Below are 25,327 nucleotides of genomic sequence, written 5' to 3' on the forward strand. Positions count from 1 at the left end.
ATGCTGCCATAAATTTTGTTTCCAACACCGGGCACTTTTAAGAAATAGATTGTTGCTTGTCTTCCTTCCAGTATAATTCATCAGCGAATGCATCCCAAAGCCATGGAGTGTGAAATATCCCAAACAAGAGAACAGCTGTAACATATTTTTGCTCTGAGTAATATGTTACTAACACTAACACTAACCTGGCTCTGCAGACTATCAGTCGGAAAAAGAAAATGTGAAGAAATCCTGCAGCCTTACTGTCTTTGATGCAAAGCAGCTCAGAGAGAGACAGATATCTCACCTCTTTACTTGCACTTTATATTAATCATTTATTTAATGGAACAGTTTGGATCTGAGAATGTCATTTTTTATTGGACTATTTTGAATGTGCGGGTGAAGACCGACAAGTACAGCACTCCTTTTTATCACTATCTCTGCATATTCCTCACATACGGTCGTTTTCCATAATTCAGGAGAAATATCTAATATTCATACCTAAATGAAAGCTGTTCTATAATGTAGGGTGAGAGCGAGGGACAGGGATGAAGGACCTGAGGTTTGTGGTGAACACAAGAAGAATGGTGTGGGTGTTGTAGATGGTTGACTGCTTATATCTGTGTGTGGTTCAGTGATCATAAAATATAGTACTTTGCAAAAGTGTTTGGTTTTCTTGAACTTCCACATATTTTTTTTCCCCCTCACTAGAACCACAGATGTCAGTGAATTTAATTTAGATTTTATGTGACTGACTGACAAAGAAGTGCTTAAGTGTGGAGAAGGAATAAAGTGATACGTGCTTATAAAATTATTTTACACGCAAAAAAAATAAGAGAAAATTATGATGTGCATTAATATTCAAAGTACACAGTAGCAGTCGAATTGATGTTTGCGGCAGTAAAATGACAAAATGTGAGAAGTTTAAATGATTCCGGGTTGAAATGTTAGACTCAGACATACGAAGAACTTCTGACAGAAGTGAGGTCAAAAATCATCTGAGTGAAATCTGCATCTGTAGTTTTTGCTTCTTCTCCATGGAAACATCCCAGTAAAGAGGGGGAAAGCAGTTTTGTTGCCATTGCTATTGTTTGGTGGAAATTGTGCAACATTAAGCTGACATAGAGAGAGGAATGCTATCTCTCATGATGGAACTCAGCCTCTGATCGGGGGAAGAAAACAGCCTGCCAGATTGACAGTAACCCTCCCGTGTTGGTGATGTAGGCCATTGCTGTCCTGCTACATCGTGTCTCAGTTGAGGGTCATATTCTCACCACTCTTTTCTACACGCCTCAGTGACTTCATCGGCTCTCCTCCACCTCCTCATCATCTGTCCATGTGTCGCCTTTTCTCTCTGTGTCTGAATTTTTTTATTTTTTTATTTTTATTTTTGAGCCTTTTCTCTGTTTAACTCTGTCTTCTCTTCTCCAAAAACTTCTTCCGTTGCTTTTCTTCAACTCAAGTCAGGAATAACTCCCAACTCGTTGGATCCATCATCCATTCAGATTTTTTTTTCTTCTCGTTTCAAATGTTGTCTGTGCTAATTAAACACAAAAACCTCTCCGCCCTGCATTAGCTCATGCTTTTGGCAAGGCTGTTTTCACCCACCCATTTTTCACAACAAATATACCTCAGTTCTGACTGACAGCAGGCTGAATTGAACTAAATTGCACAGTTTTTATGCAATCCACTTAATTTCAGTAAATTAAAACAATTTATGTGTGCTGTTGAGGCTGTGCGAGAATAAACATCTGTATTTCCAGAAGCAACTGCATCTAACTGAAATATTTGTACGCTTTTACCGCTAGGAGAGTTTTTGATAGTACTGACTTGTTAGTCAAAAATGCATTTCTGTCTTCATGATTTATAATTGTGATTTGTACCTGCACAGATCATGTCAACATGTAATAAATATGCAGTGCTGTCTGTGAATATGAGAAGGTCTCTGGAATTGATTCATGGTTGATTTGTTACTATATTTTTAAGGTTCTAGGTCTGAGTATCAAAGACGTTTTTAGAGCAAATGACAAATGTAACAGAGGACATTTAAAATGATATATGCTGGTTGAGAAACACTAAGTTCTCATGCTCTTCGTGTTTTCATTCCTTTGTTGCCCAGGTAACCTCAGTTTACTGATTAGAAAAGCCGGGAGTATTTTGAGCATGAGAGGGAAAAGATACTTAAAGACTTCATTCTGAAGTAAGTTATGGATGGAAATAACAGCATGAAGCGCAGGAAAGGCTGAGTGCATCGATGAGATTATTCAGTAATGAAGACCAGAGGAGATTCAATGACTACGTACAAACTTGTGCAAGTTTAGGAAGAATAAGATCCCAACCTGAAGGCAAGATATTCTGCAGGACGAATGAGTGATATTTAAAGTATATTTGCTGGACTACAAGGAAAAGATAAGAAGCTGCCAACAGACATAGTACAAGCCCTTCTGAATGATGAGTTCAAATAAACAACCTAACCCAACTCTTGCTTACCTTTTTTTCTGATTGATCTCCCTTTCCCTACTGTCTTGTTCTTTGTTTGCTCCACTTTTAAACCTCAATCTTCATGCTGATCACTCCTGTTTGCCTCCATGTGTGTTTTGTATTCAGTCTTGCTCTTCTCCCTCTAGACTAAAGAGTCTACTTTGCTTTGTAGAATTTCTGTTCTGTGGGAAAGAAAAAAAAAAAAGCTCAGTGATGGGTGTCAGATGGACAAATGTCTAGCTTGTTGGTAGACTGTGGGATGTGGCTGTCTGGCTGTATGTGGGAGACTGCTGCGTCACGATAACAGCACAGGAAGCGTTGTCAGAGCAACAAAAAAGACAGGAAACAGCCTTGAGAAATGTAGAAAAATGCATAGCTACAATCCTAAGGCTCAGAGTGTTGGCATTTTAAAAAAACGAGAGCTGTTTTAAATATATGGCCCCTTCTGTTCAAAACCTGGGTTTATCCTTTTTTCAGCTAAAGCCCACCTACTTCAGATACAGTAAAGGCCAAAAGTGTTACCCTGAGGAAATTTAGGTTTAAATAATAATGTTTTCAGAAAATATCGGTTCATATGTTAAAGGAAAAAACCAAACATGTTGACACAAATGTAGACGTCAGTCTTCAAGCAAACGAAGTTAGACGGACATTTGTTTCAAACTGATCTATCTTAAGACTTTGTAAAATGACGGCCTTTATTTACAGTAATCAGACAGGATATGGGCAGAGAGAAATGGGAAAAGACAGACAGAGTGCTCTACTGCTACACCACCTGCCAATCCCAAAGTAATCTTTTAATCTGACCGAAACATTTCTTCTGACTGAAAGTAACATTAATGTTTTTGAGTGACCCAGTCAGAGTTCTGACTTGAATTTGATAGGGAATCTTTGGAGTGGGTTGACTGGCAGAACAGTTGTCCATTTATTTTATTTTTTATATATGACATTCTATACATTATGCTGTCAACACCTGAGTAAAAGCATTGCGCCCAAAGTCTTTGAGAAACCTCCAAAATCCCAGAATAAAAAAATTGTTGGTCATTGCCTCTTAAAAGTTTACTCGAAACTTTCTTTTTTGGAAAAGATTTGGAAATCAGAGATGGTTTTACTTATTTTGTTGCAGATTACTCTTTTACTTTTTTTTTTTATCCTTCTTTGTTTTCAAGGGGGAGCTCATAGTCTATCATTTATCTCTTGGTTATTTTATTTTTTATAGGAGGCCTTCTTAACCAGAGCATTACAAATGTAATTCTGAGTTAATGTCACAGCTGCTCTCCCAAGGTACACTTTTATAATGGTTTGTTGTTTTTATCTGTTGCTTGCAGGTATTTTCCAAAGCTCTCGATAGGCTTCAATTCAGTGTGCCGTTTCAAATTGGTTGCCAGTGAGGCATATGTTCTAACCCACTGAACACAATTTGCATAAACTCGGGTAAATATGAACTTTCATTTATCCCTAAAATTGCACAAGGATTGTGGATCAACTAGAAGATCTGCTAACTTTTGCAGCAGTGCACATTGTCTCATGTCCTTCAGTCGGACACAGTCTTGTTAAATTAGCTGCTCACTAAAAACAAAACACTCTTCAGAAACCATGGGTGCTGTCTATAAAAGGGGTTCTGATAGCTAATCGTGATGAACAGAAATTTTGTCTGAAAAATGGCAACAAATTGGCAAAAAGAGCTGAATCTAAAAAATGGCAAAATGCAGATGTTTTTGGCTGACGTTTCAGTGTCTTAGTAGCACAACATCCACACACTTGAAGAGACACCATATAAAGTCCATTAATCTGGTAACGTAGGACATTTATTTAAATCAGCCTTTGACACAATAATCTATAGTGAAATCAGATAAATATTGATGCATTTTGTACGCACTTTATGCTTTATTTCAACATCTGATTCAAAATGGAGCAAATTTGTATAAGCTGACTGAATGTTCTTCCCACAAAGGCACCATAATACACAGTTATGTACTGTCAGAATAATAAAAAAACCCCAAAAAACAGCTGAGCATTCTTGACAATAAGCACATGCTGTTTGTTTCACTTTATATTTCAAAAGAGGACTATCTTGGGATCATGACCTTTCATTTTTGATCCTTCATCTCTGGCCAAAACCCTCAGATTTCGTTTTTCCTTCAGTGGAACACAGGCAGGGCTTGATTATCTGCCATAATCCAAGAGCACACATTTTCAGTCTGAAAGCAGAATTTCATATCTTTTGTTCTCCAAACTTGTAATGCTTGTACTCAAAACTTCTCCTCCCGCTCAGACTTAGTCTCTGCTCGGACTCTCTGCTTACGAAACATTGAACTGCCTTATCTATCTATCTATCTACATGTGCAGTTGGTGAATATTGCAGAAAATTGAAAATGTTTTTTTGTCATTGGTGGTGAATGTAGTCTAAAACAGACATTCAACACTAAAGTAAAAACCTGATTTATACTTTGTGGGAGTTCATAACCAGAAGAAAAAAAAATGCTAATTTCGTAACACCAACTTAATTATTGTTTATAAAACATACGTTTTTTTTTTTGATATACTGCAGTTTCACAGTCTTGTTATCTGAACCCAGATCTAATGTTTCTGACTGAACTGGCAGCAGCTCAAAGGATCCAATCAGTCACAACTCTTGCAATAAACTCCCTTCCTCAGATTACAAAGAGTAAACCTCTTCATTATTCCACCCTTCCTAAACCAGAAGCTGGTAGATAACACATAAGGGTACATTTTTGGATTACCGTGGTGATCTTTGTTCTCTGTCGACTGTGTGTGAGGAGGTCTTTGACACCTAAGCAACAGACGAGACTCTGTGTCATTATGCCACATCTGTTGCTCTATATCTTCTTACTTTCTCCCTGTGCTCAAGTTTCAACTTGGAGCTTCTCCAATTTTGTTTTCAAAAACAGTTTTTAGACATAAAACAAAGAACTGGACACGGTGCTGTCTCAAATATTTTATTTGTCAAAACTAGCCAGCTGATATTTTAATAAAACAAAACAGACAGAAACAATAAATTACTGAAGTGAAGCATAGAGTTTGGTCATTAATATATATATATTTTTTTTCCCACAATGCAACAAAGGACATTGACTATTTTGTTTTGCCAATCTGACATCAGAAGCTTTCTCTGAGTTGAGAACAGCACAGTCAACTGATTGCACAGAAGTAAAATAATATTGGAATAAATCTGTTTAAAAAGTAAAAGTGTGTGGCTCTGATTCCGCTACTTGTCGTAAATGAAACCAAATGAACGTGTGAAGGTTTTTGTAAGGAACTGTGTGAGAAAACAAAACCTCTTATCTGTTAAAAGAAAAGCGTCACTTTGGAGCTAACAATGGAATGTGCTGTTAACACAAAGAAAGTGGCAGACACAGGATGCACACACACACGCACACACACACTCACATGTTTTTACAATGCATACATTTGCAATTGATTGCATTCATTTACTCTTCAGATTGTGTAAAATATTTCTTTTTAGTGTCACCAATAAAATGTCCAGATATTTTATTGACATTTCTACACTAATTAACCCCAATCAGACTTTCTTTTTCCGTCTAGAGTTAGAAGGAAAGACATGCATAAACAATTTGCTGCATACAGGGCAATGTTTGGTCCCTTTCATAAACGTTGAGTTCCTCCTTCATCTTCAAATGCAACACACGCGTATTCAGATGCAGACACATTTGTTGCAGCCTCTTATAAAAATTAAGATTATTCTAGCACCATAATCTTAAATTGAAAAAAGAAAAAAAGTCAAGTAACACAACTTTTAATTTGAATGCAAATAATCCTTGCACATATATTTACCATCTTTATATTTTGTTTGTAATAAATGTAGAAGTCAGAATATATTTTTCTTTAAACTGTTTGATAAGAGTTCCTCACTTCCTGATTCCCTCAAGTTGAAATGTGACACAGAGGCCAGTTGGCATTAATCTGGATCAGAACCCATATTTATCTTGTCACTACACATCGAGCAGGATGGTAAGGGAGGTTTCAAATCTTCAATCTTCAATCTTCAAAGCTTCCTGTTAGCAGCATGGAGTGTCACCTTGGGGTCACAAAGTCTCCATAACAGCCATTAGATCATTTCTGATGGGAGATGCAGCAGAATAACTCTCACCTGTCCAAACTTCATAAACTGAAATTCTAGTTGGGCTGTAACTTGGACTGTGTGCTTCGATCAGATCAGACTAAATTTAAGCTTTTTAGGAAAGAAATAATTTTTAAAAAACCCCGAACAAAAAACACGTTCAAACACTTACTGTATTTCACTAACTTCAATGAATGAGTTACCCTTACTGGATGTCTCTGGTCCTATTTACTATGAAATTTAAATGAAAGCAAATATTTTCCATTTTTAATATGACAACTGTGAAAGCTTAGAACTGTTTTTTAAAAGAAAATTTCCATTTGTATCAACCACCTGTGCTTGTTTTCTTATAAGCAACAGAATAATTGTACTCATTTTAAAAGTTGTAGTTGTCTAAACTTTTCACCATCAGAATAAAAATAAAGCAACACAGAGAGGATCTACACACATCCCTAAAAGGGGAGCCAATAAATTAATCCACACTTGTTTATCAGTGTTGCCAGGTATAAATGACCTAAAAACGTGACGACTGGCCAACTGGCAACATTAGAGTATTACAGAGAAGGAACTTAACAGCCGTTTCTTGCATCACACACATGCATGCAAAACCCCTGCATTGATTGGGTTACAGTCTGACTGCAGAACCATTTCCATGTCAAGCTCTCATGTTTTTCAGCTTTTAGAGGTGAGGTAGCATGTGAAATCTGATTTTCTCTGTTGAAATCCAGCCTGCACATGAGCCTGTGTGTTAGGAAGGTGGAATGAGAGAGGTTAGAAAAAAAAAGGTGACAGATGAACAGTTTACCACATTTATAGACATTTGCTCAGTTTTGCAAACAGTATACTGTTTTGCTGCTACTGACTGGTTTGATATAATGCACCCACCTAGCACATGCTGACCATTCACGTTTCCGCAGCTGCTGCCAACTCTCACAGACTGTTCATAACCCTCCACCTTTTAAAACAAAAGGGTCTCTTCCTGAGCTATTAGACTGACACACACCCACACACGCATTCAAGTATTGGTTGTATTTTCACAGGAGGCCTGCTCTTATTTGTGCAGTAAGTGTCTCACCCTGAAATACGGCGAATCTACAAATAGACGTTCAGACACCTTTCCAAAAAAACTTCCTCTCTGCCGGTCTTCCTGAGTTTCCAGCTCTCTTTCCTCTGCAATGTGTTTGGGGTCCGAGGTTCACGGCTTTATTCCGCTGCAGCAGGATTTCGCTTAGCAGCCGGAATGCCAGGAAAGCTCAGGAATGAAAATGGGCATGGCACTGCAGCATGATCTGATGCTTTCTTTGATGTCTTATAAGGGGAGTGATGAAGGGAATGTGTGTTCTAAGGTGAATGAACTGACCGACACACAAAGTCAAGGGGTACATTTGAATTAAATTTGAGCAAAATAAAGCCACACTTTGCACATATATATTGGTTTTGAGCCTAAGATTCCCTAGAGTGAATGTTTTTGTACTTCATGTTTGTGTAAAATTTGTAAAATTCAGACTTGAAGGGTTCTAGTTGGCCATATTTCACAACTAGCAATGTGTTATTTTGGTGTAAACTTTCTGCAACCTCCCTCCCTCTTTCTTCCTCTCGTTCACTCATTTCAGCCTCCTCCTGGCAAAGGATTTGCCAGGAGGAGTCATTAAACACAAAACCCTGCAAATGCATAAATATGCATGCACACGAAACAAAGTAAAACCCAGAAAGCGTAACTAGTGCATTAGGTAAATTTAGTTTTGCTTAAGTCAGATTGGCATCTAGTAAAGCCCTTTGAAACCTAAAGTAACTTTCAACACACTTAATTTCTTTCAAATGTGTTTTTCTCTGTTTCCTTTTAAAGAAAAACATTATACAGTTTAAACCGACATATTCACACCCATTGATTTTCTCTTACACATTTTGTCTTTCCACAACCATTACATCCACAAAAGGTACTGTGTAATTTGGGGAGATGAAGGGAAACTAAAGAATAGGAAGGAGATCAAATCTGTGGCCTAGATGAATATATCCCTTTTTAATTGTCAGGTACAATACTCCAAGCAACGTTCCATGGAGAGCTGCTTAACTCATCATTTCAAAATGATGTTAGACAACCATAAACCTACCAAAACATGACTGTCCATCAAAGCTGAAAGGCTGGGCATGGAGAGCAATAACCAGAGAAGGAAAGAGGCCCATGGTAAGTCTGGAGTAGAGAAGAGATCCACACTTTAGTTGGGATAATCTGTCAACAGGACAACAATTAGTTAAACAATCTCAAATCTGACCCTTATTGTAGACTTGCAAGAAAAAAGCCATTGTTGAAAACAAAGTCACGAGATGCCCCATTTGTAGCTCATCCAATGCATGTTGGGGACGCGGCAACCATTTGGAAGAAGAAACTTTGGTAATTATAAAAAGAGTAAAACACATTACCCTAAAAACCCATAAAGATACATGGCGGTGGCAACATCTCAGTAGGAATTTTCTGATTATTAAGTATAAAATAGAAACGTATGTGTCCTTTTCCTTTTACTGTAGAACTATCATTTGTCTTGATTTATCACATAAAATCTCCAAAAGCAAACTGAAATTCCTGGTTCTAATATGACAAAAATGTGACAAAGGTTGAAGCGTTTTAATACTCCTGTAAGACACAGTACATTGAGTTAAGATTTGGTATGAACAGAGAAGGCTTAAAGAAACATGAGAAATTGTTTCATCGGAAACTTTTGTCCACTTCTAAAGGAAGAAAGCAATCTATGCTCAGAGAAAGTCATTTACTTTCTGAAGCAAATGTCATTTTGTACAATGCAAGCTGCAGTGCATCCGTCAGATTGTTGCCCTCTTTTCTGCTGCATGTTTGTCAGCGGTGCTGTTTGGGATATAGACTCTATTGCAAAACAGGGAAAAGAATTCATCCATCAGTTCTAGACGTACGAGCCGGAATCAGTGTCTCAGCGAGGAGGCTGCAGCGGACACGCACATTCGCACATTTCATGATGCGAGAGGAAAATTTCATCAATAGCCCAGCGCACCCGCTGCCTCTGCTGGTGCTTGTGCGGAGTGGTCTCTGGGGCATACTTCAGCACCTACAGGAGACAAAGGAAGAGATGGAAATGGATGACAACTTAACAACTGAGCCAAACAGAAAGCACTATGACTATGAGACAAAATGTCTTAAATTATTTAATTAGAAAGAATGCCTGAGCATTTGTTGCAGCAAAAGACCCACATAAAGGAGCAAAAAGTTAGATTTTGAAACATGGTGCAGGAGAATGGATATATTTTCTACTTATCATATAATGTAAAGTTATATAAGGCTGATCTTTAAGTGAAGCGTCTGGCTGGCTGCAACCAACAGATTCCTTACAGACTTTGTGCCGGGTGGGCCTGTCTATCACTGTAGTGGTCAGAGGGACAGAGTGGTTGGTCCCATCCCCTCTATGTGCATCACACTCCTCTCTCAGACAGAGTGCTACCCACGGTGAACAGAGACGTTTTCTCTCTTACTCATTCGGAATGACATTAGGACACTGTTACAGTGTCGGTAAATGTTACTGTTACAGTAAATCTGAGACACCAGATTTATTTGCAGTGTAGGCAAGGATCCATCAAGGATCCCTACCAAGCAGTGTAGAGGAGGAAATAACTTTACTCCAGAGGATGGGAGCAATGCTGACAATCTTCAACTTGGACACCTGTACGAGGTTTCAGGAGGGATTTGGTGTATTAAAAGTACTATCACATATAAGAAAACGTCTTCGAGTGATCTGGTGATATGTTCAGTAATTGTGTGTTACAGTACATACTGCAGCTATTCTACTTTTAAAAGAGTTAAACAGATAAGGATGGACAAATGTGGAGTACAACAGCCACGCCGACAGCTGAAAATAACAAGCTATGCTGGAAATCCTGTATTTTATCACTCATTCGATTCTTCTTATTTCCAGGTTGTGCTTTTGTTTTTTTTGTTGTTTTTTTTGTTGAAAAACAGGAAAAGGCCCCAACGGATCCCAATACAGGTTCAATAAAAAAATGAATATTTCCAACAAATACATGGCACAGAAAGGAAACCCTGAAGCTACAGAGAAACATGAATGTGCTCAGAGATTACTCTATAAAACAAAAACCTGGCCAGATGCTGCTCCATCATAAGGTCAACTCAGACACATGGCAGACAGACAACCCTGCATGCGCACACGTTAATGTGGGTTACAATGAAAGGTTTTCGAATAGGAGGTATGAGACTGGAAAAAAAAAAAAAAAAACATGTATGAACAGGGAGAACATGCAACTCATCAAAGACAGTCCCTGTCCAAAGATTTGAATCCAGTACCAACTGGCTGGAAGGCAACAGCAGCAACAACTCCCAACGATTGGAAGGTGAGACACACATTCCTCCATAAGTGACACAGTGAATTTATTTAACACGGCCGGGTGAAGGAAATAGTGTGTCTGATTTCCCAGCACAAAAGCTGCAGTGTCATTTAATACTTGTGTGTCGCAGTTACTGTTTCCTTTGGTAGTAGTAACTGCTGCTAAAGGAAGCAGTAACAGATCCACGATGAGATCAAGAAATCCAGAAGAAGCTGCCCATCAAACACACAAAACATTAATAGCAGAAAAATATTCATGAAGATACGAAATCTGACTGTTCATCCGGGCAAAGGCTCTTCTTTCATGCTCGCACATTTTCCACACATTTACATGCTAACACTCACAGACAGAGAACAATTACAATCCCAAATCCCACTTTTGTCTAAATTCCTATTGTGAGGTTTTTAACTCTGAGAAGAGCCTAAGGCAGCGAAAGAGCCCTGTGGACCACGTTTCAATAATGAAGCTATAGGAGAACAAAGGCACAAAGAAATGGAGGGAAGCGAGAGAAAAGAAATGAATGACAGGCTTAAAAAGCAAGAATGGTGCATTGCAAAGGGACAAATTGAAAATGGGAATTGGGAAGAGTGAAAGGAGAGGGAGAAGGGGGCGGAAGATAGAATGCTCAGAAGATGGAGTGACTGGAAGGAAATGAGGAGCAGAGAGAAAGAGCCAGACTGGTGCACTGTTGCTTCTGCTGTTGATGCAGCGCCGGCCTCTACACTCCCAGCGTCTTCTTCCTGCTCCTCCCACAGTGAGCGTCTCAAAACATTTCTTCTTTTACATGGTCTCTTACTCCCTCGCCATCTTTTTAAGATGCTCAGAGAAATTCACTCAAGTGTGAATAAAAGTTAAATAGAAGCACATGTTTGAAAATCCTGAAGAATGTTCACCAGCAGATCTTGTTTAGGCGTTTGCTGGGCACTGACACATTTACAGCTATTGAGCTTGGGTATTGCTTGTCTTTTATTATTATTATTATTATTTTTTTACTAAAAGGGCAAAAGTTTAACACGTTTACTCATATTGTTTTACTCTACATTCCTACAACCCTTGCATATAAAAAAAAATCAGCTCAACAAATTAAAATATTGAAGAAAAATTATTTTATTTTAGTGATCAACCAAAAAGTTAATCATATAGCAATTTTCCATAAACCATGGTGTGTTTTCAGATATGAGTATTTTAAAATTATGTCTCAGTTGTGTCAAAACAATTAAGTGATCAAATTAAACAACAAGCCAATGAATATATTTTTAAATGAATATTATTTTTAGATAATTAATATTACAGCTGCAGTATGCAACTCTTACAAAAAATTTGGTATTTACATATTTGTTAAAATTGTCAGTATGCTGTGGCAGTACGATATGAGGCAGATAATAAAATCCTACTCCTTTGCCTTTAACTAAAAACAACCAATCACTTTATGTATGTATGTGTAATGAATGTTTAAAATATATGTGTGTTTTGAATCAAATTGTGGAAATGCATAAACTTTTCGGTGGTCATCTAATTTATGGAAATAAGTTTGTAAAACAGTAGCGTTTTGAAAGTTCAAACAAAGACCTGCTGTTTAAAGCTTAATCAATTTAAGCACAAAAAATGAGATAAAAAGATGTAGTTTCAAATGATTAACATTTTCCAATCTTCTTTTTATTAAGCTGGACAACAGAAATCCATCTTCAGTGGATTGTAGGAAATTTGTACTAATTATAGTTTAGGAGTCTTATTAAACCAGCAGGGTCTCATCTGAAACAGGAACCATGTTGATAGCAATATATGTTGCTGGGAGACTCACACATTCATTGTTAATAGAGATGTCAAAGTTAGCCAAGCCACACGGACTGTTGTAACTTAATATATATCACAACAGATGTTCACTTCTCACTGTGCTGTGATAACGGGCCTGTTAGTCCCCGTGCTCATTAGCAAGCATGATGCCTTCTCGATTTCAAAAAGAATTTTTAATTTCCACTGCCGACCTGTCCGATGTGCACACGCTGTATGCCTGTGACAGCTGGGATGTGCTCCGTATGAACTCTGCTCGCTAACAATAATTTTCAGAGGCGTTCCTGGGGCCCTGTGGCCATTTCCACTTCAGAGTCACGTTTGTTTTTAAAGCTGCATGGCCTGAAGACCCATAGAGCACAACTGCTCAGCAATGCTTTTCAGTCGTGTTCCATGAATTTAGGAAAGTATCTGGATTGCTCTACTGTTCTAGTAATTTTATATTTTGAAGATAATTAACTCCTTAAAGTCTGCCATCTTTAATCTAAAAATAAAAAGTTTCCGCTGGTTAAAATATATTCAGTGAGTGTTTGATGGAGCAGTGAATCCGTTACCTCAGAACAGATCATCCTTTATAGGATTCTCTTTGACCTTGTACCAACTTTTTTCAAACACACTGCTGGCATCAAGTTCAAAATACATTTATTCCGCAGTCTTTTTGTTGAGCAGGATAAAGCCATCAGTCATCATTTCACTCAGGTTTCAGAGAAATTCCTTTGTATTCAGGATTTGGCATTTTTGGAGATCGTGGAGTTAACAGTTCTTATTGGAAGCACTGATCACATGCATAAATAGTATATTTGAGCCAGTCTTTCTTCATGATGGAATCAATATAGCAAAAAAAAAAAAAAAAAAAGCATTTTAAAAAGAAGACTTAGGTGCACATTTGAAGTTTCATTGGTGGTTTATCTAATCTATGCGGTTCAATTTTATATACAGGCTCAAATAAATGTATACATACTCACTAGAATTTGGTTAAAATTGTTCCACCTCAACCACAGACTACCTGTAGCCATCAACAAGTTTCAGGTAGAAAGACCTCGACTTCGCCAAAAATACTCAGAGTCATTACGGCAAAATAGGTCATTGCTTATTTAATCTAACCAGGACATTTCTCTCCAGAAGACATTTGCTTAGTCCATGTTGAGCAGCTGGTCCCAGAGAGACATCAAAACGTTTTTAGGAGTGGATAAAGCAGGCTAACACCAAGCCCTTCTATTACCCTTCCCAAAGCTCCAATCTGAACCATGTTGAACATTTATGACGTATATTTAAAAGCCAGATCTGAGAAAACTGTACAATTTAGCCAAATTCCACCTTTTCTGATATGAATAGATGTATTATCAAACAAGAATTGTGGAAGAAGGTGGTTGGTTGCTACAAAAAGCACCTGGTCTAGGTGAAACTCGGTAGGGGTCATTTGACCAAGTATAAGTGAGTGTGTATGTACTGTACTGCATTTGAACTTATACATATCATGCCGACTTTAGATAATGGATAATCCACTATGTTATAAAGCTTGTGTTTCGATTTGTTGTTGTAAAATTTGCTACAGATGCTAGCTGTACAATTACTCCACTCTGGAAAAGAGCAGTTTGAAAAAATCAAAATAAAAAAATCAATTGAAAGCCCCAAATGTATTTTACATTTATGTCCTTTGAGTTGTGCATCAACTAATACCTTTACATTACAAAAGAACCTGCCTCGTGTAGTTTTATGGTGGTTTTCGAGGGCTGACAGGAACAGCCGGTGTTCCAGTTATTGGTCCCACAGCCACAGTTGCCTCCGCAGCGTTTCACCAGCAGACATCGAGGGAAGAAGACAGCGTTGGTGGTCTTCAGCTCCTCCCGAAGGTTCACAGAGTAGTTCCGAGGTGTGCAGCTATACCGCTTGACATCGTCATGGAGACGATTCAGATCAACTGGGCATTTAAAAGAGAAAACAGAAAAAAAAATTATTTGTAATTATTTTCTGCAAGACAACTTGTGACCATCATATATAAATTATATATTGCTGATAGATGGAGTAGCTTGTAGTCAAATAAGCAATTTCCTCTGTGGAATCAATAAAATATATTCTATTCTGTTCTGTTACATTTTTACTGCCAGTATCAACCCACAAACTTCCTGCAGTCAAAGAAAGATTTTACCCTCTTTTTGTTTGTTCTCTGTGAAACCCAGAAAATAATTTAAGCACCATCTTCTAAATACTGCGCAATCATCTCAAAGATTAATGTCTGTCATATCTTAAATAGGTCACAGTGCCAAGTTATTCACTTTGCTTCCAGTGTAGACGTACTTATGTTTTGTTTATAATACTGTTTGAGAGGCAGAGCATTTTGCTATCATGCTACTCTTTAATTTTTCCATCTCTTCATGGAGTCTGGCTTTTTTGGTTCTTGTCTAAAGAGAGTTTCATTCCTTCCCACTTTTTACTAAATCCTTGCTCAAAAGCAATTTTGTTTGGTGTGTTCGAGGTCAGTGAGTCTGATATGAATTATTTTATAAATGTTGAAAAATAAATAAAATGTATTCAATGTGTAAACTTTACATTCCTCTGGATCCTGTTGGAGGAAAAATATCCCAACTTCATAAGATGTGTTTTTATCTTAACAGTGCTCTGTTGTTCCTCCTATTAGTCTGGAATTTCCTATTGAGGTCATCAAACCAAAGTTCAGATCTACCATAACTGATTAATACCTGCTGGCCTCAGGTTTGCAACCAGCTTCTGAAACCAGTAACCTCCTCCCAGTGTCAGAATCTCACGGAGGAAGAAACTGCAATAGGTTTTCTATCACTTTAATATTTCTGCTATAACTGATGGATATTTGCATATGAAATAAGTCAATAGAGATTCATTTACAATTTTTATATCTTCGTGTTATGAGGTGGATCTCAGCCGGCTGGTGACAGAAAAAGTAGATCTTGGTCTCAAAAAGTTTGGGCACCCCTGGTGTAAAGAGAACATTTATGAGAACATTTATCTAGACTATTTTCAGTTGACATAAGTTGATGAATATACATAATCACAAAAAACAGTCAACAGCAGTTATATATATATATATATATATATAGATCTATCTATCTATCTATCTATATATAGATCTATCTATCTATCTATATATAGATCTATCTATCTATCTATCTATCTATCTATATATATATAGATCTATCTATCTATCTATCTATCTATCTATCTATCTATCTATCTATCTATCTATCTATCTATCTATCTATCTATCTATCTATCTATCTATCTATCTATAGATAAATAGATAGATCTATATATATATATAGATAAATAGATATATATATATATATATATATATATATATATATATATATATATATATATATATATATATATATATATATATATATATATATATATATATATATATATATATATGGTACTTTGTACAACTACTAGCAAATGCTTGCTGTTCCAACATTGTGAGGGCATACTGTACACTGGAATCGATAAGATGAAATGGCTGGGAGGTAAAGTCCTTCTTATTGTTATGAGGACAAATGCCATAACGCTATAACCATGGATGGCAGGGATGGTTAGATGAGTAGATGAAAGACAACACACTATTGGACAGAAAACGAAGCAGAGCAGAGAGGCCCTAATTCATCAAAGATCAATCTAATGATTCTGGTCTTTCTTCTTGTCATCAGTCTGCTGCAAAATTGCCTCATTTGTCTACATAAGACCCTCTGCCATGCCTCATTTCAGGGAGGTGAAAAGGATCAGACACAATGATGGAAATTATATATTTTGAGAATTTGAAAAGATAGGTCAAAAAAGGGAGAACTCCGAAGCATCAAGTTTGATAAAACATGTCTTTATCACTGCATTTCTACAATTAAAATGTCTAAACTGACTAAAGTGCATCAGTTGGTTTTGTTTTCCTAAAAAACTACATATTATCAGTCAAATAAAATGTGAAAGTACTCTTAAGGATAATCTAATGTAACTTTTGAAGGACAAATGGAACAGAAAAAAAGAAACCTAAGAAGAACAGAGCTGAGTGGTCTGTGATTGTAGTGAGCAGGGTAATAATCAACACACTTCATAGCAAAGGCAGCAATTACATCACAAGTCACACTTCACCATGATGGAGGTAGTTTTATCAAAATAAACTTGAGTATAAGGACTAAACTTCAGAAAAACATTTGTACAGTGTTAACAGAATTAGTTACAGAAAAATATCAATAAAACCCTCAAAAGAGCAGTTTCTGTGCTGTGAAATGCTTTAAAACCAGACTAATATATGTCCACCATGTACATGGATGGAGTCTTTCAGTTGAGATTAAACTATCTTTTCCAGGATTGTGCTTTAGGGAGCTTTCACTCTAACCATGTTCAGTCTGCTTTAACAAAACTCTAGTTCTCTTTCCAATCAAACTCTCAAGCGGACCAAAAACATCTACAAACCTACGTCTTGGTTCAGTTCAGGAGAACTAGTGCAGTTTGTGGTATTGCAATGTCTGGATATTTGTACTTCCCCAATCTGTCTACAGCTCCATTGTCAGAAAAAATAAATAAATCTTTGTTTTTAAGGCGGTAATGTATTACATTTTTAGTATTGTTTTGGCTCAAGCAGAAACCCTTAGTGAAAGAGCAGAAGAAAGGCATGCCCTACTTTGAATGCATGCTCAGTCATATTTTTTCCTTACTTGTCTGTGTGTTATAGAAAACATTCTCAATACTTATGTAAAAACACTGAAGCCAAGGATAGCAGGTGAAATCTCAACTACAAAGAATTCACATTCCTGCTTCAGGGGTTTCGTTCTATGTGGAAAAAGTACTGAAATATGATTGTTCCTCCTATGACCTACCAAAGTTCATTGTCTTATCTTTGATCACCAATGGAGACTCCAACTGAGAGGTGACACTATGACCTTGCAGGTAATATAATGACAGAGAAGCCTAATGGGGAAAGTGAGAAGGAGAAAGAAGAAACTCTTGATGCATTTATCTCTACAGTAGAACAGAACAGTAATAAAAAAGAGACAGAATAGTAAAAGTAAAAGTTCTAAACTCATCAACAGTCAACAATGGTGCAGCAAGCACTCCCACCCCACATTCAACCATTCAGGCCATAATAATTGACCAATCCTTTTGAAGTGGAACCTTCCTCACCACAGGGAGGAACTCTGAAGCTGTTCAGGGATCAGACAATGAGGGGCTATTTGAATACAGGCTTGTGCTCACTGAACTTTTCTTAAATTGATTTTCTCGTGAGCATCAGCCTCTATAGTGACAATCAAACTCCCCATTGATCCAGCTAGAGTCCATTACACTATAAGCTGACTGAAAGGAAGTCGAATGCAAGTTTGTATATGTTGGCCTTGTCTGTAGTTTGCGTAGGTAAGAATGTTTATTGTTTTTTTCTGAAGAGCTCTCTCACTGAAGAACATCACATATTTACAACAGAGGAAAAGTCTAGCATTTAAAAGATAATTTTGCTTGGAGATTATAAAACATTGGGGATTAATTTATTTCACAACCTATTATAAGACAATAGTTTTTAAGATAAACCATTTTTTGTTTACTTTCAAGACTTGACATAGGACTATAAACATTTTTTTCCAGACAAAAATTAATGTTTTCAAATTGTGTAAACTCTTTTGGATGATCATAACAAAGGTGGTGAAAGAACGCAAAGTGCAGAATGAAAATAAGTGTTTGTTACTCCTAAACTCTTGTTGAAGGCTCTATTATGTTTAGTTGAATCTTTTCAGGAGTGACAGAAGCTGCAGGAGTTGTACATAGGTGTCTACATGTGAGTGTTTCCGGAGTGTGTGTGCTTCCTTGCTTAGGCAGAGCTAAAGCTGTGCCTGTTTAAAGTAGTGTAATCTCAGAAGAGCAGTGGTGTGGAACCCCGTCAAAATGTGTAGGAGGGAAAAGAACTAAAAAAAAGAAAAAGAAAAAGAAAGGTGGCTGGAAAGACTGTCACATAAAGGCAACAACATGAAGAAAAAGCTGCCCCCCTACATTACTGTAGGAAATACTAGCTATTTTGTGCTGCCACCCATGTGCACAAAGTGTTGTGTACTTATATATGTATTGTGTAGGTTTGATTTGAATTTATGAACATATATACCGATTAATATTATCATCATGCACACTTTCTCTGCAAAAACAAAGATGGCTCTACATTTTTATGTGCCTTGATAAAAGCAAAGTTAAGCTGCTGAATGTGGCAGATTGTGTGCTGCTGTACACGTTGAACTTCCAATTAGAGAGCACAACATTGGTGTATTAAGGACCCATAGTGCCAACCCAGCTTAAAGCTTCACAGTAAAATGCAAATACTCCTCGCTCAGAAACCCTTCCCATGCCAACAGAGCACACACATCTACTATTAAATAGAAATAGATTTGCTGTCAGGTGCAAATATTTACAAAGGAACCGAACATCACTCAGACAGACATACAGCAACAGAGAAATATATAAAGGCACAGCTGGAAGAGATGGAGTTTAAAGTACTGGGGTTATACACTGGTATTTTCACAGAAACATTGCTGCAAATGTGTACACAAGTTATCATATTAACTCTTACATTAACAATGCAAAACAGTGGCACAGAACTGAATTGGATTTGATTTAAATACTCAAGACTCAACTCAGTCTCTAGGTCTAGGACATATGGTCTGGAAAAAACGTGAGTGTAGGTGTAGGTCGTTTGAGTGATCAAATAAACTTTGTCAGCTTTCAGCTAAAAATGCCTGATTGCCATGGTTACAATACACACACCAGATTGGGCTTCTTAGTAATCTTTCTTAACATTACATTCCAGAAAAAAAGCTAAAGGCAGCTTCCAAGTGCTTCTAGTTTTATTTAAGGTTTTTGTTAAGCAAAGGTTTATAGTAAGTAAATCACAGACCTCTGAAAGAGATGTGCACATTCTTCTGTTTGAAGTTTCTCAGATTGGGAACTACTAAAGATTTTATTTTATTTTTTTACATTTTATTCATGTTAGCTGTAGCCGTGTAATAATGGCCACAAAATGATCTCGCAAACATAATCATCAGCTGTACCAGCTTAATGTTGAGTCTCTAAATTGCCACATATATCACAGATCAACACATTCTCACTCGCAACACATTCTCACTCCCGACTCGTCATATATTGACGAGCTGGGACGCCGTCTGACCATGCGTCACATATTGACGCAAAGGGTACCCCTTTCGCGTCAATACTTGACGACTTGGGCAGGTTCCTTCAGCGTCACATGTTGACGATTTGGGAAGGTCGGATGTTTTACAGGGATTATTCATGCAAAGGGTTCTCGCAAACACTGCCGAACCTTCAAAACCCCACAATTGGTTAGGTTTAGGAAAAAAATTACGGTAAGGCATAAGGTAAAACCCCTTGTGTCACATATTGATGCGAAAGGGGTACCCCGCGCGTCAATATGTGACGAGGACGGACGTCCCATGCGTCAATATATGACGAGTTGGGAGTGAGACTGGGTTGCACAGATATGTACTAAGACCACAAAAACAATGCAAATGTTACTCAACTGCAGCAGCAATGGTTCAGTAAAAACATTACCTTATCACATACTATTCTAGTCAGATGCTCTGTCTGCAAGGGTGGTGATCTACTCACCACAAGATACAGAATGCTTGAAGTGTCTATGACTGACATACTCCTCCTTACTATCCAATTTATTCACCTAATAATTATTTGACCACTTCAGTGTACCCAATTCAATCCAGGTGTGTGGCAGAAGGGGAACATCTAAAACATGCAGGGCAGGGGGGGCTACTGCGTTAAGGTAAAAGTTATGTACTCCAGCCGGGCACAGCAAACTCTGATTTTTTTTTAATTCATTCTTGCTGCATAATGAAACCTGAGCTGATGTCTTTTTTTACACAGTGGATCTAGATTGTAGATCTGGGTGAAATGTATTGTAGTCCATAAGTGCTATAAAAATACTGCACTGTGATGGCAGTGTTAAGCAACCGTGTGTTTCTTTCAAACGTTCATCTTCATGGCTGAAACCAACGACAAAAAAGTGGGAATATGTTTGTCAACTGTTAAAAGCAGAGGGTGGATTCTTCATGAACTTAAGTATTTCTTTTGAAATTGGTGTTTTAAACTTTTTTTCTCTGTTTCTACTCTGGTGACTTGTTCTTGGTTTTGCCATGGCACATCGCAGAGTTTTCCCTCTGCATATTACCAGGTTCTGAATTTTTTCTCTCAATGGTTAAATTCTCGCAAATTTTGGAAAACACAGTGTTGTAACTGTTACCTTTACTCTGTCGGCTTGCCAGATGATAGGACTTGGATCTATAATATATATATGATTGAGTGTAGATATTGTCCAGATCTTGTCTCCAAGTATCTGGGCTCAAAGACTGAAGAAGCTGCTCTACAGTGTCAAAGGCAGCTATGGTTCTATCCAAGTTCTCCAGTGTCTGAGGAACCTCTGTGGCTGGCATCTCGTTTGCACTCATGTCCTGCAATAAATAAAAGAGGAAAGATTAAAACTAAAGTTTTCAAATTTAAAAATAAAAAGCTAACATAATTAAAACGATTTTCAGTAAAAGGTATTTTTCTGGACTAAGTATTAACAAAAAAATACCCACAGAAGGCAGTAAAACTCTCACGTAGACTGGGACTGAGACATTAGCAGTCAAGTTTCAAAGGACTAAGGTAAGTAATGAGATGATTTATAAAGGTTATATGGGAGAGTTGGCCTGATTAAAGATGACAATAAAACAGAAGTACTCCACTGGGACTTAACATTTGTTAATATTTACTGTAAGAGCTTAAATTAGGTGGCCTTGTGGGCATAAATCAATCACATTACCTTATGCCTTCCTCCATTTTTTGTGAAATAGATCAGCCCAACTCAATATAATACTATAAAGGGAATTTTAAAAGTCACTATATCAAGATGTAGTACTTTATGAATGCGAGGCTAACAACAGAAAAATGTCCGCCTTTGCATAATCAATGTAAAAGGACAAATAGCTATAATGGATGGATCACATTTTACATCTGCTGCTTAGTTGGCAGCAGCTACATAAATGGACTTAGAAGAAGATCCACGGTATCTTTATATATTTATTAGGTTTTATAAATCAAGAGATAGTAAAAACCTAATTATTTGACTTTCACTGGTTATTATTAGCATCTACATATTTATCTAATAAATGTCTGAATGCTTTATTACAGGGGTAGGGGCGTCCAAAGTCGGTCCTCCAGGGCCGGCATCCTGCACGTTTTAGTTCTCTCCCTGGTAGCAACAACAACCTTATCAGCATGTCAATGTTCTTCTTAGGTCTTCTAACAAGCCATCATTTGATCCAGGTGCGTTAAACCAGGGAGAGAACTAAGACATGCAGGATGCCGACCCTCCAGGACCGACTTTGGACACCCTTGCTTTAGTAAATACAAAATAATTAAAAAGTGAAAGTTTTTGCCAATCCATTGCATGTAATTTACTGAATATCAACAAGTGTTCCCACCTCTGTAAAATAAGGGATTCTATCAGTTTGGTGATCTGGAAAATTAAGGTCCAACTAAATAGAAAGTTAAGAAGGACATACATTACCACTGATCTTGAAGAAGTAGAAGCTTTCATTAGCACAAAAAAAATTCCCCTCAAAGAGGCAAGGCAGTGAAAAGGTCAAGAAAAAGATAATTACTGCAAGTTATAGCCGCTGACTGAGGTTTTACAAGAAATTCATTTCCAGGGTGTAGCCTTTTACACATGATCCCTGCAGTGATTTCATTTTTTTACAAATACATGACACTGTGTAACAGGCCAGTAGCTGTTTTTTTTTTTGAAGTTGCATTCAAATTCTTTTAAAACCCAATAAACACTAGAAGGTTCGGCATTATTTTTTGATGCAACACCTTAAAATTGAATGAGAGTCTAATCAAATTTTAGCATGGCTGTATTATTGAAATTATTAAGAGGTCTACAAAGCAAACAGATGCAAGTAAAAAACATCATGAACCTATAAATGAAAGCCCACAAGTTTCAATGTACGCATAAAAGTATCCCACTATTAATTTAAAATAAGTAAGCATTTCTCTACATTTCAAACCACTAATATAATAAATATAGTACAGTATAATGTGTGGGTGTGTGTTGGTCACAAAATGTCAAAAATGCAAGGCTAATGAATTTCTTTCGTTTTTTGGTAATGGCTCAGCGTGAAGTACCTGGAAAGCAGCTGAGCTGCATGCATTTACTATGTGAAATACAAAAGCATTTTATGGAAATATATATATATATTTTTTTATTGCAATATCAGTCTAGTATAAAACAGAATATATGAAATACATTTCTAACTTTAACATTTCTACTAAAAATACAAAAACAAAAGTATGCATTTAGTCTTTTCATAAATCTCTGTAACAAAATCAAGCCTTCTGTGTTGCCCTGTGACAGACTGGCGACCTGTCCAGGGTGACCCCGCCTCTCGCCTGGAACGTTAGCTGGAGATAGAGACCAGCAACCCTCCCGACCCCACTAGGGACATGGGTGTTAGAAAATGGGTGGATGGATGGAAAATCAAGCCTTTCCATTTAGCTTTCTATTTGTTAGTGTAATAACTCACCAACATGAGTTCAGTGACAGCCTCCCAATTGGTGTCACCCTAGAAAATGTAAAACAGAACAAGATAAAGTAAATGAAATGTCATTTAAAATCATTATTTGGAGGATTATTTGTAAAGGCCTGACCCACTTAGTGTATTGATTATTTTGATGTTCTCTGGCTTTAGTACAATATACTGTAAAGTTCAAACAGTGGATGAAACAAGACTGGTTGTACTTGGGCTGGCTTTAGTGGTATGCAAATAAATTTGGTGTTAAACATTTCCAAAGTAAATACAAAGAAAATAACAGTCCTAAGAACATCAGACCATACAAGTCATTTAGATATGTCACCTCTTCTTTAATCAGAAAGAAAAGCGAGGTGCACAATATTTTGAAAACCTGCTGAAAATAATTAAGTGGAGGACTCGGACCAGGAACAAATCCTGGTAGCAGCTTCGCAAAGTTTAATTTAACCCAGATGTCAAAACATCTATCCAGGAATGACACGCCATCCAACTTAGCTGTAGTTCCAAATTCAACACAGGAAAGACTTGGGGATTTTCTTTTTTTTTTTTTTTGAGCTAATCACCATCAAAATTACTGTACTTTCCAATGATTTCTTTTACTTTGATGCCCAGGAGCAGCATATTCAATACAAGTCAAAACATTGACTGGCGGCTGACTTAAAAAGATACAAATCAACAGAAGTGTAAATAGACAGTTCCCCACCACATTTGTTTTAAAGATGCGTCAGTCATTCTGCATTAAGAGGTTGAAGTCAGTGAGAAACCTCCTCTAGAAATTCACAGAAGGATAAGTGATTAGCATTCTTTAACCAGAACAAGCATAATAAATTAATGAGTACTTGTTTTTGTCATTTATTTCTTAAAAAAGCAAAATAAAACATACTAAAGTCCAAGTCCTGCTGTTGTAAACCGATTGCACCAAAATGAAGTGGTACTTGTTATGTGAAGTTAAATAACCACTGCATTAAAATAATACACAATGTAAAGTATGATCAAAGAAACAAAACATGGTTGATTCAAAATATCACCATATCAAATTAATATTTGGCTTGTGTGGGCTTACAGCAACATATCATGTTTGTGATTGTAGAACATTTTTCTGAAATGTCTACACACAAAACAACGTATCTGATCTGGAAAAATTGAACTCTGTTTATCTATATGTATATTAAAAATAGATTGTATTTAAATTGTCTAACTGACATAAAATAGGAATAGTTTACCCCTAAATTATTCCCATAAAGTGAGGATAAGGATATATCTTTAAAAAATGTGTAAATATTCAAACCTACATTATTTAGCTACTTTTTGATAGAACAGGCTAAGGAGAATCTAGAAAACTTTCTTGAATCTCTTAAGTTTTAAGTTCACTCTTCTTAAGTTTCCCATTAAATCAAAGGGTCTTAACTATTCAGTGTCCACCTGTAAGCTGGACTAAAGCTACTGTAAGTCATGCTGAAATACATAAAGCAAATGTCAGCTGAAGGTCTTTAACACCAAACAAAATGAAAAGTCAGATTGTTTAAGAAGTGACCTCCCACCTAACAGTTCAGTGCTGCTCTATTTTTCTTTTTCTTTTTTTTTTTTTTTTTGTATTACATACTTGACCTTAAAAAGAACTTGCAAAGAACTGGGTGGAGCATTCATATGTTTTCCAGGAAAACCAGGTGTCTGCCTGACTGGCTGCCAGCAGAGGATTTCCAAAGAACCTAGTCATATCACGTCTATGCAGATATGTGCAATTGTTGGAGAAACAAAGCAGACTCCAGTCACAGTGTGTTGTTCTGGACACATGTTTGACCAAGTTTGTTTTGAATATTCCCATTCGCATACTTGCATTTATAGACATCTTGTAAGGTATGACAAAGCACATCAAGTTGCACCGGCTATTGGATCTGTCTCCTTCATAGAGTCCTAAATGCCCTTACTGATAAATGTGGAACAGTAAATCTGTCTCCATGCACTCCAATGAACACAGTGCCCTCACTTTGTTCTGTTGCATGTGTTTGTGTGA

General features: G+C 37.0%; 1 protein-coding gene across 2 annotated transcripts in view; it reads right to left on the bottom strand.

The window, feature by feature from the left end:
* Positions 1-9,168: 9,168 nt before the first annotated feature.
* The window catches only part of pdgfd (platelet derived growth factor d), a 60,490-nt gene continuing 44,331 nt past the window's right edge, over positions 9,169-25,327 (bottom strand). Inside the window, exons 4-8 of one of the 2 annotated variants that reach the window (XM_044119711.1) lie at positions 23,308-23,346; positions 20,985-21,192; positions 15,578-15,664; positions 14,419-14,636; positions 9,169-9,636 (exon numbers count right to left, since the gene is read on the bottom strand). In XM_044119711.1, coding sequence (XP_043975646.1) covers positions 9,502-9,636; positions 14,419-14,636; positions 15,578-15,664; positions 20,985-21,192; positions 23,308-23,346 — 687 coding nt within the window. In that variant the 3' untranslated portion in view covers positions 9,169-9,501. The remainder of the gene's footprint in view (positions 9,637-14,418; positions 14,637-15,577; positions 15,665-20,984; positions 21,193-23,307; positions 23,347-25,327) is intronic. The other variant, XM_044119712.1, reaches the window with a different exon arrangement.

Source organism: Gambusia affinis, linkage group LG06 (assembly GCF_019740435.1).
Source record: "Gambusia affinis linkage group LG06, SWU_Gaff_1.0, whole genome shotgun sequence".
In the NCBI taxonomy this organism is placed as follows: Eukaryota; Metazoa; Chordata; class Actinopteri; order Cyprinodontiformes; family Poeciliidae; genus Gambusia; species Gambusia affinis.